General features: G+C 40.1%; 1 protein-coding gene across 1 annotated transcript in view; it reads left to right on the forward strand.

Annotated features, from left to right (window-relative positions):
- Window positions 1-15360, forward strand: part of PDIA5 (protein disulfide isomerase family A member 5) — a 172357-nt gene that overhangs the window by 106245 nt on the left and 50752 nt on the right. Inside the window, exons 9-10 of the mRNA XM_027845336.1 lie at window positions 6854-6945; window positions 7079-7150. Of these exons, the coding sequence (XP_027701137.1) occupies window positions 6854-6945; window positions 7079-7150 (164 nt within the window). The remainder of the gene's footprint in view (window positions 1-6853; window positions 6946-7078; window positions 7151-15360) is intronic.

The following is a 15360-nucleotide window of genomic DNA, read 5'->3' on the forward strand; positions in this document are numbered from 1 at the left end:
GTCTGGCACCCCAAAATGGCTCGTTTTTCCTCACCCCCTGTTTTGGCAGGAGCATCCTTATTTTCCCAGGCACTCAAGCTTGAAGCGTTAGGACCATGTTTTCTTTCTTCCTCCTCTGCATTGCTATATCCCATTAGTCACCCACCGTGTATAGTCTTCCTCTGTAATGTCTCTCATATCTGTACCTCTCTTTCTATTTTACTTTCACTATCCTTGCTTATTACCTTAGTTCTGAAGTACTGTAACAGCTTTCTCCCTGGTCTCCCTGCTTCTGACTTCTTCCCTCCAATCCATACTGCATGTTGCCTCCAGGTTCTTTAGCCATGACATTGATTATTCTGTTCCCTGGCTCAAAAACTTTCAGTGGCTCTCTGTTGCATACAGATTAATGCCCATACTTCTTAAGCCTGTCATTCAAGGTTTTTTTGCAACTTTGTATCCCATTACTCTACTGCGCGTCCTTTGTGTGGCATGCAAACTGAACTACACTGTTCCCTGAACAAATCTCACTTTCTTGCTGTAGTGTCTTTTCCTCTTCCTATTCCCTCTGCAAGCAATGCCCTCCTTCCATTTTCTACCAAACTCCTATACATCAGTGCTATCATCTTATCCATAAAGTTTACCTTCCTTTGTGCAACCAGTACTTGTTTTTTTCCTTTAAACATCAAGAGTGCTTTGCACCATCTTATATTACCATATCAAGTGTATGTATCCACTTGTCTTACCTCCTTTGCCACCACCACAGGCTCAGAACCTAGTCTTGATTGCCTTTACAGCTTACCCAATAGCAGCACATGGTAGTCTCTCAGCAAACATTTGTCAGATGGAGAGTCTTTCAGAGTAGTTTGGAGAAATGCTTACTTCAGGTCAGGAAATTAAGTGGAAGAGATTGAACAGAACCTTGAAGGATGAGTCAGATTTGGCAGAGAGGAGAGAAGAACATTCCAGGCAGGGGAAACAGCACGAAAAAAGAGGCAAGAGGGCACAAGGCATGTGTGGTGAATATAGAATTAAGAGTAGGGAGGCACCATGCAGAGATCTAGTCCAAGAGCCCTTAACTTGTTAGTGTGTGGTGGACAGCCCCTTTGGCAGTCTGCTGAACTCTATAGGGTCCTTGTCAGAATGTTTATAATTATGTAAAATAAAATTATAAAAAAATCAATTATAATGAAATAGTATTATCAAAATATTTTTAGAAAACAAATTCACGTAACCCCGCTAAGCTAAGAACCCCAGATCCAGGCCACTCCCCTCATTTTACAGATGAAGTGATCATGAACAATTGTGTTGCTTAAGGTCATGTATGTAAGAAGTAAAGCTAGGCCTTGAACCCAGGTCCTCCCAGCTCTACATCCATTGTTGTTCCTACTATATCTCATGACTTCTAAGGAGATAGAATCCTAAACACTTACTCAGTGCTATAATACTCTGCACTAGGCCTGCACAACCTAGGGGCCAGCTGAAATCCACTAGTGGGCCTCAGATTGTACAGGCCTGGTCTACACTAAAGGAGTTCTTAATCTGGTGTCTGTGACCTTTAAAAAAAAACTTAATAGTTGTATTTCAATATAATTGGTTCCCTTTGCAATCCTATGTATTTTAGGCATTTAAAAACATTTTCTGATTCATCACTGCCAAAGGGATCCATGACCAAAAAAAAAAAATAGATTAAGAACCTCTGCTCTATAGTATCTCTGACACAGGGTAAAAAGAAACAATTTGAATGGGGAGGAGAGGTCATTTAGAATGGAATAGCCACAGCCTACTTAGGTAAGCTGAATCTCATGAATTAGGCCAAAAAAAAAAAATCCATGAAATTAAGTGAAATGTTACACAAGGTACAGTTCAATAGGAACAAAGTTGAAGAGGTGAGGTTTAGAGGGGAGGGAAGAAAAGGAAACTAGGATAGAAAAAAGAAGTAAGTTTGGAAAACACAACCCAAGACTTGTCAAGAGGTATGATTTAAAAGTGGTGGCAGACTTCAGTTATCCAGACATCTGCTGGAATGTGCCCATGCTTTGTCTTACTCTCACTCTCTCGACGAAAGGCAGAGCATCTAATTTCGTTTTTCAAAATTGAGAAGAGCAAACAAAGGGGGAAGGATTCTGTTTTGGATCTGCTTCTCCACAACAGGGAGGAGCTTGTTGCTGGGGATAGTTAACCATGCCTACCTAGATTATAACAGAGGAGAGGAAGGCCACACATATCCTTAAGTACGCCCTCAAATTGAGGAGAGATTTTGGAGAATCATTTTATGGACAGAGGCAAGTGCAGGCCACATGGCAACTCTCAAGAAGGAAAAGTCTGAAGGTTCAAAGGGAAACAGTTACAATGAGTTAGAAACAGACAGATGTATAAAGAAACCAGTGTGAATACATAATGATCTCACCAACCAATTTAGTTTTTTTTGGTTTGTTTGTTTTTAAAGATCCGTGCTGGAGAAGGAGACAAGGGCAGGAAACGCTATGAATAAAAAGGGTGGCATAGTCCTGCCAGAATAGTGTCAGGAGTGCTGAAGCTCAGCATGAGCTCAGGCGGTGAGGAGAGAGCACAATTAAAAAGGAGTCCTTGTTTTAGCTATGTTGGGAGAAAGGATTAAAGGAGAAAGAGCACTGCTTTTCAGGGTGTGTTGGATGGTGATGACTAACAACAAAGAGAAGGGAGAACTGCTTTGTGCCTATTTTTTCCTATTTTCTCTGCCAAGAAAAATGACCAAATTTTCCTTGAAAAAGCAAAAACTGCTTGTAGAGATGTGATGCCCAAGATAAATGAGGTGATAGTAAAAGAACACTAGGAGGCAGCTAGGTGGCTCAGTGGATAGAGTGCTGGGCCTGCAGTCAGGAAGATTCATCTCCAACCTCAGACAGTTACTAGCTGTGTGACCCTGGGCAAGTCACTTACCCTCTGCCTTAATACGCTGGAGAGGGAAATGGTAAACCACAATTACTTTGCCACAAAAAAAACCACCCATGTACAGTATAGTCCATGAGGTCACAGAGTCAGACATGACTGAACAACTGAACCACAACAACAAAAAGAACACTTTAACTTCCTATAATGAATTCATGTCATAAGACCCGGTATGAACTATATCCTTGGGTACTGGAGGAGCTGACAGTTGTGATTGCTGAGCCATAGTCATTGTTATTTGAAAAACTATAAAGAATAGTGGTAGCATTGGAAGGCTGGAGAAGGCAAATTTTGCCCAATCTTCAAAAAAGGGAAGAGGACTGAATCTCTTCCAGTGAGCTTGATTTCAATTTGTTGGAAAATTTTAGAACGTATTTAGAACGTTTGTTAGCAAACATCTAGAAAAGAAATGGTGGTCACAAAGAACCACTATGGCTTCATAAAGAACTGATGACATCAAACTAACTTTTTGGCCAGGGTCACTAAACTAGTAGATCATGGTAATGTGACATAGTTTACCTAAGGGCAGCTAGGTGACACAGTGAATAGATCTGTAGCCCTGGAGTGAGGAAGACCTGAGTTCAAGACCTAGCCTCAGACACTTACCAGCTCTGTGACCCTGGGCAAGTCACTTAACTCTGTTTACCTCAGTTTCCTCATCTGTAAATGAGCTGGAGAAGGAAATGGCAAACCACTACAGTATCTTTACCAAAAAACCCCAAGTGGGGTCACGAAGAGTTGGATATGACTGAAACAACTGAATGACAACAACAGCTTACCTGTGTTTTAGCACTGCTATTCTTGTGGACAAGATAGAAAGATGAGGGCTAGATGGTGGTCCATTGAGATGAGTTTGGAGCTGGTTGAATGGTCAGACTCAAAGACCAGTAATTAGTGGTTAGATGTCAGCTTGGAAGGAGATGTGTGTCTATATTTGGCTCTGTATGGTTTAAAATTTCCATGATTTGGTTAAAAACAGCATTCTTATCAAATTTCCTGATGATGCAAAGCTGGAAGAGAGAGATAGCTAACACGGCATATGATCAAGTCAGGATCCAGAAAAGGCCTTGACAAGCTAGAACACTGGGTTGGATATAAGATGAAATTTAATAAGGATAAATATAAAGTCTTAACATGGGACTCAGTTTCTTTATCACAAGATACAGGAGGCATAGTTAGGCAGCAATATCTGAAAAGGTTCTGGAGGCTCAGTATAAGTCAACAGTGTGCCATGGCTGCTAAAAAAAAGCTCATGCAATCTTGGACTGCATTAAAAGAAGAATAGCTTCCAGGAGTACAGACGTGATCAGCGCTCTATGTGCTACTCTGGTTTGACCACATCTGAGCTATTGTGTTCACTTCTGATGACTACAGTTAAAGAGAAGGTGTTGATAAGTCAGAGAACATCCTTCAGAAGGTAGTCAGAATAATTAGGGCTCTCAAGTCCGCCCGAGATGAGGAGCAGTTGAAAGAACTGGAAATATCCATCCTGGAGAAGGAAGGCGTCAGAAGTGAGGGAGTAGGATGATAGCCATCTCAAGCACTTGAAAGTCTGTCATGTGGAAAGGGGTTAAACTTACTCAGTCTCCATTTAGCAGTAACTGGGAACAATTGAGTGCAAGTTTCAAGGAGGCAAATTTCAGCTTGATGTAAGTAAATTCTTCTGTAATGATTACAATGATGTAAAAATGAATGGGGCTGCCTCGGGAAGTAGTGGCTTCCTTCTCATTGAAAGTCTTCAAGCGAATTTTAAGCGACCTCCCATCAGGCATGCTTTAGTGGGGATTCTTTTTCAAGTGTGGGTTCGACTAGACGGCTACTGAGATCTTTTTCAACCCTGAAATTCTGTGAATGACGGAGAGAACAGGAGGAGATAGCACAAAGTAACATTGGATTTTGGTTATAATATATTCACCAAGTTATTGTAAAACGATGTTGGTTGAGGCGTCATTATATAGACTTTGCCTGTACAGAGAGATAAGGCTGGAAAACAGATTAGAGTCAACAATATAAAGAGAATTGAATTCCTCTGTTCAGGCTTTTGTAGTTCAGAATTCTCTTGTAGGTTTTAGGTTGATTCGTTTTTGTTTTTTAATTTTTTATTTTTAGCAAGTGATGATAATTAAAAACTGTTTTAGGCAGATTAATCTGCCTAAATTAATCTGCCAGGTAGACATAAAAAAAAATAACTTCCAGATAGCTATCACTGAAACAGGCTTCTGAACCAATTATCAGGAAGAACAGAATGACTTTGATGTAAGTAAATTCTTCTGTAATGATTACAATGATGTAAAAATGAATTGGACTGCCTCAGGAAGTAGAATTCCTTGATAAGTTCTATTGCAGATTTGCTTGAACTCTTGATATGTAGGTGGTCTGTAGTAAGCCAAAGTAGATAGCAGAAAAGAAATGAGTTGAGAGTATTTTTTCCTAAAGAGGGAGAAGCCAGTTAAGAAGATTTAGATTCCCAATGGGATTCTGAGTCCATTTAACATCTGTTACAATTCCTGAGTTATATCACAGTACAATGGAAATTCACATAGAGCTATTTAGATTTTCTTTCTTTACATCAAAACTCTGCTTCCTGGGTCCCCTCTGCATGTTTCTACAGCATTTCTACCCACATTGCAATGAAGTTCCTCACCCTTTTCACTCTTTTTTTTTTCAGCCAAAAACAAGGTTTATTGAAGATTACCATATTAGCCAGACTCTTAAGGATTCTGAGCATCTGTGGGCTATTGGCTAGATTGTGAAAATCTGAGCAGTGGCTGGGTTATAAAAATCTGAGCACTCCTTTCACTCTTACAGCATCTCTCTTGGCAGACATTTCTGTTCCATAATTTTACCATCTATCTCCCTTTATTGAAAATTAACATCAAAATTCTTTCTGGGGAGCTGGACCACAGACCAAAAGTCCCCTGTTGCACAAGAAGAGGAATAGGAAGCCTAAATTTTGAGGAAATTTTAAATTCTTTTTGTTTCTGGCACTGGCAATGCCTTTAGTATAATATTCTAATACTTCAGTGGACCGGTGATCTTATTTATGAGGGTAATCCCTTTGACATTGCAGATCTCAACCCATTAATGCCTCCCATTCTGTTCATCTTTTGCCCATTCTTCTCCATGTTTTACACATATACTCCAATGACCATTAATAATGAAGTTGGTAAATCTTTACATCTAGAAGTTGTATATATCTGGATTTATTGGGACCTACATCTTGGGTTGCAGCGGGTTATAAATGTGAAACAGGAAAAGGTACTGGAAAAAATACAAAAAGAATATGTGGGTGTCAAGAATCAGGCTAGGGATCAACAACAGTTGTGTCATTGTGGAGTACTCAAAAGCAATGAGGTCAAAAGCCATGGGTGAGAGCTAGATGGATGGTCAAGGAACAAATGAACTAAGTATCTAGGAGGTGAGCAGGTACCGATATTCAAGATTTAGGCAGAAATCCAGTGGTGAGAATGGGGCAAAATGGGAACAAATGGAGAAACAACAATATCATGTCAAAAATTATATTGAATTTGATAATTGGGAAAGCATTCTGCCTCAGTCATCTTTCCTGCTTACATGAGAGTTGATCCACGGATAAATTCAGTTTATTCATGAATAGGGGAAGGCAAACATATTATGGATCAAGAGAGGAGTGCAGGGGCATAAGCATAGGTAGTTCCTGATGTTTTGTGTTTTTTTTTTTAGGATCCCTTGAAGTCAGCTCTTAGTTACCAATAACTATTCAATGCCTAATTCTAAACTAGTTCCCTTATTTCTCCCATTATGTTCCTGGGATGCTCAGCACTCCCACATCTGTCTGAGGAGCCTTTGGAAATTCTTTCTCCCACTTTGAGGAGTTACTAGCCCCAGTTAGAGACTCTGGGACAAGATATGGGATATATTGGGGTAGAGGGCAGACGAGTCCATTCCTTCCTTGTTCACCCAGGTGCTGGCTGGGATGAATGTCTACTCCTCTGAATTTGAACACATCAAGGAAGAGTATGATGTCCGTGGCTACCCCACCATCTGCTATTTTGAGTAAGTCCCCAGCTCCCTAGTCTTAAGTGCCATTCCTCTTCCCCAGTGGCACTTATTCCCCTTATATCCCTCTTCAATACCCCTTGCCCCAATTCTTGAGCTGAGCCCCCTTTTGTGTCTCCACATTCCACAGGAAAGGGAAGTTTCTGTTCCAGTATGAAAACTATAGGTCCACAGCCAAGGACATTGTGGAATGGATGAAGAAGTAAGTCTTTGCACTTCAAGGAATATGTACATGTAGTTCTCAAAGGGAGGGCATCTATCTTGCCCTGCCCTGTAATGTTCTTTTGCTTAGGAGGAACATTAAGGGTGGGGGTGGGAAGTGGGTAGTGGGGATAATGGGGAAGATCTGTCCTTAAAAGTTTTCCCCAGATTGGGGTCCTGGTCAATACTGGGTTCTTTTGATTCATTTAGTTCTAACAGGTGGCCTATTTGGGTGAAGAATTCAGTAGGGTTCCAGCTGTCCCCATTGGTCTGTGACATACTTGAGTAAAGTGTCAGTATATTTGGATTGGGTGGCCTGGAACAGTGTAGGATGGTGGCCCAGCTAATCTTGCCAGTTCTCTTGAATCAGTTGTCTTCTGAAGTCTTCAGATATGTCCCTAACACCCAGAGAAAGAGATCTTTCTCTTTTATTGCCAAACTTGGGAGGCCTTACTCTAGGGCCCTTACCCTTGCTTTATTCATTCCTTCGCTCAGAACCTACAGTTTGTAAACCACTGTGCTAAGTTTAGTAGAGACACAAAGACTGACACAGTCCTTGCCATGTATTTGGAGAGCTAATACATATACGTACCAATATCATAGCATTTCGAGGTTACCTCCATTCCCCATCCCCGAATGCTTCTCCACTTATCCATCCTTTAAAGCTCAATTCCTATCTCCTCCATACAATTCATTCCTCCATACAATTTTCTTTGAGCACCCTGGGTAGAAGTGATCTCTCTGTCTTTTAAATTTTTATGGCACTTAAATCTGCATGTGGCACACGTCAAATATTTGACCTTTATTGTAGTTACTTTTGTATACATGAGAGATTAGGAAGGGAGAGAGAAGCACATTTCAGACTGGAGAGAATAGCTCAAGAAGAGTTAAAATGAAAACTAGCATTATTAGAGGCAGTATGGAGCTCATCATTGCTTAAGATCAGACTGTGGGGGGAATATTTAGAAAATCGGATGGGTTGGCTGGGGCTAGACAATGAAAATCCTTGGATGCCATGCTAAGAAATTTGGACTTTCTTTCTTCTTTGGGAAATTAAGAGCCATTTGAGGTTGTTTAGAGGTAGAATTATTTGATTTAATAAGTAAGTTAGGAAGCTTAATCTGTAGAAGAATGTAGTGTAGATCAGGGAAGCCTGTTAGAATGCTGCTGCAATAATCAGAAAAAGAGCAGATGAAGGTTTATAAGCCCTAAGAATGTATCCCTGACAATGGAAAGGAATAAATACCAGAGACATTGAAAAGGAAGACTTGATAGGCATCAGTAAATGCTTTGATGTAGGGAATGAAGGAAAGAGAATGCTCTGTTTCAGATGTGGAAAACTCTTAGTCTGTAGTAGTTAGCTTGGTATCATGGAGATAAACACTTTAGTTTTACTCTACTACTACTTTGATGTGTGACTTTGGTCAAGATACATTGCCTTTGTTGCCCTCAGTTGGATTAGATGATTTCTGGTCTATTTAGCTGCTAAAGTGCACGTTTGACCATTTCACTTTCCTACTCAACAAACATTAGTGGCTCCCTCTTGCCTTTAGTGTCAAATGTAAAATCCTCTATTTGAAGAGCTTTTAGAACCTTTCACAGCCTGGCCCCTTTCTGCTTTTCCAGTCTTTTTACATTTTATTCCTCTCCATAAACTCTAAGATCCAGTGACACTGAACTTCTTGCTGTTCTTGAACATGGCACTCCCTCTCCCAGTTCTATGCTTGTGCATTAGAGGACCCCTATGCCCAGAATGCTGTCCCTCCTCACCTCCACCTCCTGGCTTCCCTGATTTCCTTCAAGACTCACCTCAGATCCTACTTATTCAGGAAGTCTTTTCTGGTCCACTTCCTCCATCCCCTCCACCAGTGCCTTCTGCTGAGATTACCTTCCATTTGCCCTGTACATACCTTGTATGTACAGACTTGTTTATATGTTGTCTCTTCCATTTGTTAACTCCTTGATGGCAGATGTTGTGTTTTTCGCCTCTTTTTTATATCCTCAGCACTTAGTAGAGTGGCTGGCACAAAGTGTGCTGTGATGACAGCTAACATTTATATAGTACCTTCTATATGCCAGGCACTGTGCTAAGCATTTTTTTAAAACCTTTCATTTGATTCTCACAACAACCCTGGGAGGTAGGTGCTATTATTATCCCCATTATGTCGAAACTGAGGCAAACAGGTTAAATGATTTCTCTACGATTATACAGCTAGTAAGTGTTTGGAGCTGGATTTGAACTCAGGTCTTCTTGACTTTGGGCCTTATGTTCTATCCACTATACCTTCTCACTGCCTCTGAATAAATACCAGTTGACTAGACTCAACTCTAAGCTCTCTTCCAGCTCTAACATCTATAATTCTTTAATAGTGCCATTTTCAAAAATAAGGTCATTGAACCAAATTGGCCAGAAGGATAAGTTTGGGATGTGTTGAGTTTATGGAGAATACAGATACATCTAAGAAGAAATGTCAAGTGAACAGTTCAAAATGTTGGACTGGAGCATAAGAGAGAGAGGTCAGGCTAGACATATAAATGAGAAAGCTGTCACCATTGAAATACATGCCAAAGAGAGTATACATTCTATGAAGAACAGTGAATATTTCTTTACTGAAAACCAGAGCTGAGTTAGGGGCTACTCCCAGCAACTGGGTGGATGAAAAATAAAGCTATCGGAGAAGCAAGAAGAGAACTAGCATATTGTAATATTACAGAAACCAAAGGAAGAGAAGTTAAAGGTTGAGGGAGCAGTCAGCATCAAGATCACTTCCAGCTCCAAATCTTTGGTCCAGTGATCATGAAGTCAAGGAGAATCTCAAAGGTGCAAAGTATTGTCAGTTCACTAGTAATTGATGAACTTTGAGGATGTGTTTCAGTGGAGTGATAGGGATGGAAGCCAGATCGCAGGGAGTTGTAGAGGGTGGTATAATAGCCACTCATTCAAGAAGTTTGGCAGCAAAGTGAAAAAAAAACTGGGCCAATAACTGGAGCAGGGAACAAGACTACATAAAAGGGGGGACCTGAGCTTGTTTGAACACAGGAGAAGTAGCTGGTGGGAAGAGAATGAAAATTCTGGAAAAATACAAACAATACTAGATGTCTCAGGATTTAAAAAAGAATGTGATCCAGGGCACTGACAAAGAAATTCTCCTTAAAGAGGGTTCAGCACTACTCCTTCCTCCGAGACTAGAGGAAAGGATGGTCATAGAAACAAAGATATGTTGAAGTATAGACAGTGAGTGCAGGAGCTCATGCCAGTTGCCATCAGTGTTCACAGTAATACAGCAGTCAAGATTTGAGAGTGGAGGTGAAGGGTTTGGTGGATTAAGGAACTTGAGGTTCAGAATAGTTGTTTTTTGCATTTTTATTTAGTTTTTTTATTCTGAACTTAACAAGCTTACAAAAAAAATTAACATTTTCACATTTAAAACAAAAACATAAAGAGTATCGTATACAAAACTGAATCTCTTTTCCAAGTAGTAACTTGCCTTTGAAAAAAATATGTAAGTTCAACACATTGCTTTCAAAACTGCATTCTTCTGAATTTCCTTGTATTCTATGGATACTTTTAAAAAGTTATGTTAAAGAAAAAGAAATATTTCAATGACACTCTTTTTTTTTCTTTCCTTTTCTGTGACATCACCATCAATATCCCTTTCCCCAAACCTACACCAATTGAAAACAGAAAGAAAAAAATTAAAAAAAAAAAACTTGTTACAAATATACATAGTTAAGCAAAATAAATCTGCACCATGACCGTGTCCAAAAATGTGTCTCTTTCTGCATCTTGAGTTCATCATGCATCTGTCTGGAAGTTGGTAACATGCATCATCATAGGCCCTTTGGAGAGGTCGTTGGCCATTGCTGTGATTAGTCTTGCAGCACAACAATATTCCGTTGTATTTATACACTACAATCTGTTCAGCCATTCTCCAATGGATGGGCAACCCCCTTAATTTATAGTCTTTTCTTTTAATCCCTCCTTCAGGATCAGGACATTGGTTTGTTTGCATCCCGCCAGTATTATCCTTCTTTAAGCCCCATTGCCCAGTCTCTGCCTGCTTTCCTGTTGAGCTAGATGTATTTCTCCACCAGCCACTTTGTGTATAAGTTGTTCAGTCTAGATAAGAGTGAGGTTCATCCTATGTCCACTCTTCCCCACCCCTTCCTCCATGTATCTGTACACTATTTCTTAAGCACTCCAATTTTGAAAAATATCAGTTTCCTCCTTTCCCCTCCCCCCCTCCTTTCTACACTAATATGTTTATTTCTTTCCCTTCCCTTCTTTTTGCCCTCTTAAAACTGTCAGAACAGAACCAGTCTACCCCCCAGGTCCTCTGTTTTTCTTAATTAAATTCCTCAATGCTCTTTGAAAGTGTTAAAGAGACACTGGTTTCTTCTCCCTCATTCAAATGTTAGACCTTCAGTCATCTTACAGTCCTTTCCAATTGAGCAAATATAGTCTAGGTTTCACTTGAGTCTTGTCAAAGATTGAACTTGAACCCACCTCTTTTTTATTCTTTGCACTGTGCCATTGTGTCTCCAAGATTAAATATTTAAAGTTAAATTAATGATGTGGTAGTTCCCAGAGTAACTTAGTGTTTGTCCATAGCCTCAGGCTGGGCCTTTATGTGCTTCTAGAACAAAGGCTGGTCCAGAAAAAGGTATTTTCCATCCACATGGACTCTAAGCTGCTTTGCATTAATCTGGGGAATTTTTATTCCAAAGAAGACAGAGGTTATGAAGGAGAGCATTGCAGCTATGAGGGATAAACTAGGCAAAGGCACAGATCTGGAAGATAGAATGTCATGGAGTGGGAATATGTAGCCACTTTGTTCTGGACTGGAGCATAGAGGGCACTACCCACACTCCTGCCAGGAAGCCAGACAGAGTAGGAGCTACAGTGACTTGCCAGCTGTTTTCAGTCCTCATTTAGGTCTGCCAAAGTCTTGATGGATGACTGTGATCCTTTCTGTGGGATGTTCTAGCCACAGTTGATCCCCTAAACTTCCTGTTCAGACCAAAGCTCTCAGGTGCTTTACAGTTAAGTATGCTAGAAGTGAAAAAGAACCAGAAAAAGCTGTTACTTTTCATGACTCTCCAAGTCTGTGGGATAAAATACCTGGATATCAATAGCCATCTGTTCCAAATGCCATGGCAAGGGAGAGGTGGTATAAACTTCAGAAGATTGTGGGTGACTCTGGGTAATTTTCTAAAACTGGACATGGAAATTTCCTTTATCTTTGTGTTTGTGTAATATTTCTGGAATGGATTTGTTGGTCATGGCCACACTGACTCTTTCTTTCTCACTCTGTGGAGTACCACCATGTGAGAATTATGTGCCTGTACAATCCCATACTGAAGAGCTCGATCCTTGCTTCCTCATTACTTAGGTCTAGCTCCTCTGCTAATTATCTAGACCAAGAATGTTGAGTTAAATTAATAAATGATAACACATTTTTTGCCTAAACATAATTCTAAGTAATTTTATTTTTCCTCACTAAAAGCAAACTAGGAAAAAAATAAGTTTTTTGGGGGGGAAAAGACCCCTTTAACACTTTTTTTTAAAGCACTGTTGTTTTTTGTCCTTCAGTATAAAAATATATTTCTACAGACTACTTCAGGGAATGATTTGGTTTGCAGATACCACTGACATATTCTATGGACCCATGTGAAACAGCTCTCCCTAGACCAAATGGAAAACTTAATTCCTCAAAGTGAGAGACTAGCCAGAATTAACATAGCAGCTTTTAGACCAAACAGTTAGTTTCTATAGGCACTTTGGAATACTAGTAGCATACATACCTTTTGGAAATACTAGCAGCATACATACCTTTGGAAATACTAGTAGCATACATACGTTTTGGAAGTACTAGTAGCATACATAGACAGATTCTGTATTGAGGGAAAAAATAGGGAAAAAAATTTTATAGAACAGAGTTTCAGAAATGTAGTCACTCTGACGTTTTGACCAGGATAGATAAATTTTGTGAACTCCATTGGTCCTTTGGCCTCAAAAGTCACATAATATAGGAAAATATCAAGGTTCAGCAACCTTTTGTGCTTAGGGGAAGATTACTGGCCAAAAAGAGTGAGTTGTCAATATCCAGGAAACAAAGGGAGAAGGGAAAAGAAGCCCTAGAAATAAGATTTTTAAAGAGAAACTGAAGAAATAGGAATACGCAACTGAGGTGGTATAGTACCCCAAGAGATTTGCTGTTGTTGAAATAAAATTCTGAGTATCTGGTTTTATGTTCCTTTTTCATTTGTGTTTTCTTGTGTGCCTATTCTTAGAGTATCTTAGAAGTGCAGACTTTTCATAGTCCTGTAACACTGGCAGATAAATGATAACTAAATTAAACGAGGCAGATGATCAGAACCAGCAGCCCAGGATTAAACCTTCCATGGGTACAAATGGTCAGAAGCAAGCCATAGGTATAGAAACCAGAAAGTCCAGGCAAAAAGTGAGTCTGTGGGGTGAGCTGATTGGAGCAAGCCTAGTTACCAGGAAGTCCAAGTAAAGATATAGGATAGTCATGATATCTCTGGTGATGATAAGTCAGACATCTGGGAACCCAGAAGGCAGTGCAGAGATGAACTAGTTCAGGGCATCATTTGTCAGGACAAAGGTCTAGCTCCAACGGTGCAGAGGAGAGAATCTGCCCCAACCTGTTGTGAAGTGAGCAAAGGGCCAGGATTCAGAGGTCAATTAGAGCAAAGCAGAGGTACTAAATATCAGAAATACAGGAATAAGCCTCATTCTGGGACAAAAATGACTTGCCCTCTGGCAGTTTTTGTACTTCCTACAACTAGAGGTGCTTACAAGAAGTCATTGAAACTACCTAAGAATGCAGAAGCAGTGTGACTGCAGACTTTCTGTGATTACCATAGAGATAGGACAATTAAGGCTACAGAAGTATGCTTAAGTGTTCTGCATGCCTCCCTTTTAAAAATTACCTCTTTTTTTGGTCATTTGTTTTCACATCACATCTACTTCTAAATATGTCTTTCACTCTTCCCTACCCACTAAGCTATCCCTTGTTACAAAGATTTAAAAAGAAAGAAGGGGGGAAAAAAAGCAGTTCAGAGGAGGGGAGGGGAGAATGTGCCAGGTACTATGCTAAGTGTTTTACAGATATTTATTTCATTTGATCCTCACAACAACCCTGAGAGGTAAGTGCTAGTATTTTCCCATTTTGCAGTCGAAACTAGTTAAGTGTCTGAGGCCAAATTTGAGTTTTCCTGACTCCAAGCCTAACATTTTATCTATTTAAATCAGTTGTGTCTGATAATATATTCATTAATCCAAATGCATAGTCCCCCACCTCAAAAAAGGAAGGAAGTAAATTTTCTCAACTCGTTTTAGGTACCAAACTTCATCATTATAATTGTACAGCACTGAATTTCTTTTTTGTTGTTATTTTTTCTGTTTATATCAATTTTGTCACTATGTACATTGTTTTTCTGGTTCTACCTACTTAAGTGCATCAGTTCATAAAAGTCTCCCTGTCTTTCGCTGAACTTGTCACGTCTATCATTTCTTAGAGTACAGAAACATCGACAGAACAGTAGACTCAAAGGCATCAGGGACTTCAGGGGCCGCTGGTCCAGTCCCTTTATTTTGGAGATGAGGAAATGGGCCCAGTGAAGATGAATTGATTGCCCAACTCATTTACCTTCATTGACCCTCTACCATGTGTTGAACCATCCTTTCCTCACTTGGGGGAATATCTACTTTATTCCCAGTTGTCTGCCACTGCCAAAGGGCTGCTGTGTAATCAGGGTGCAGAAGGGCCCTTTCTGTCTATCCGATGCCCTTCCCATCCATGACTGACAGGGAGATCTGGGTCAGAGTGCACCTCAGAGGAGAAGATCATAACCAGCCTGCTGTGGAAAATGAGGAGCATTCTGTTTTATTTCATTGACCACAAAATTATGAACATTCTTCTCCTGGAACCTTGGTTTTGTTGCTGAAAACTTGTCCAATCAGATAGCACTGGCTCCATTTTGTATCTGTCAGCATAAATTGGTTTTAAGTATTAGCAAACATGCAGTTTGGAAAATGAAGCTTGTGGCACGGAAGCAACTGGGAATACATGTCACCAGTGCTGATATTTTGAGCTTCCAGGCAATCTTGCATCCGAGAACTTAAGAGCTTTTAGGCTTTGTCAGGGTAGGAAGTCCACATAAATCCCTTGTCATAGTGAAGGT

The sequence above is a fragment of the Vombatus ursinus genome, unplaced genomic scaffold (assembly GCF_900497805.2).
Source record: "Vombatus ursinus unplaced genomic scaffold, bare-nosed wombat genome assembly UNPS02014959.1, whole genome shotgun sequence".
Taxonomy (NCBI): domain Eukaryota; kingdom Metazoa; phylum Chordata; class Mammalia; order Diprotodontia; family Vombatidae; genus Vombatus; species Vombatus ursinus.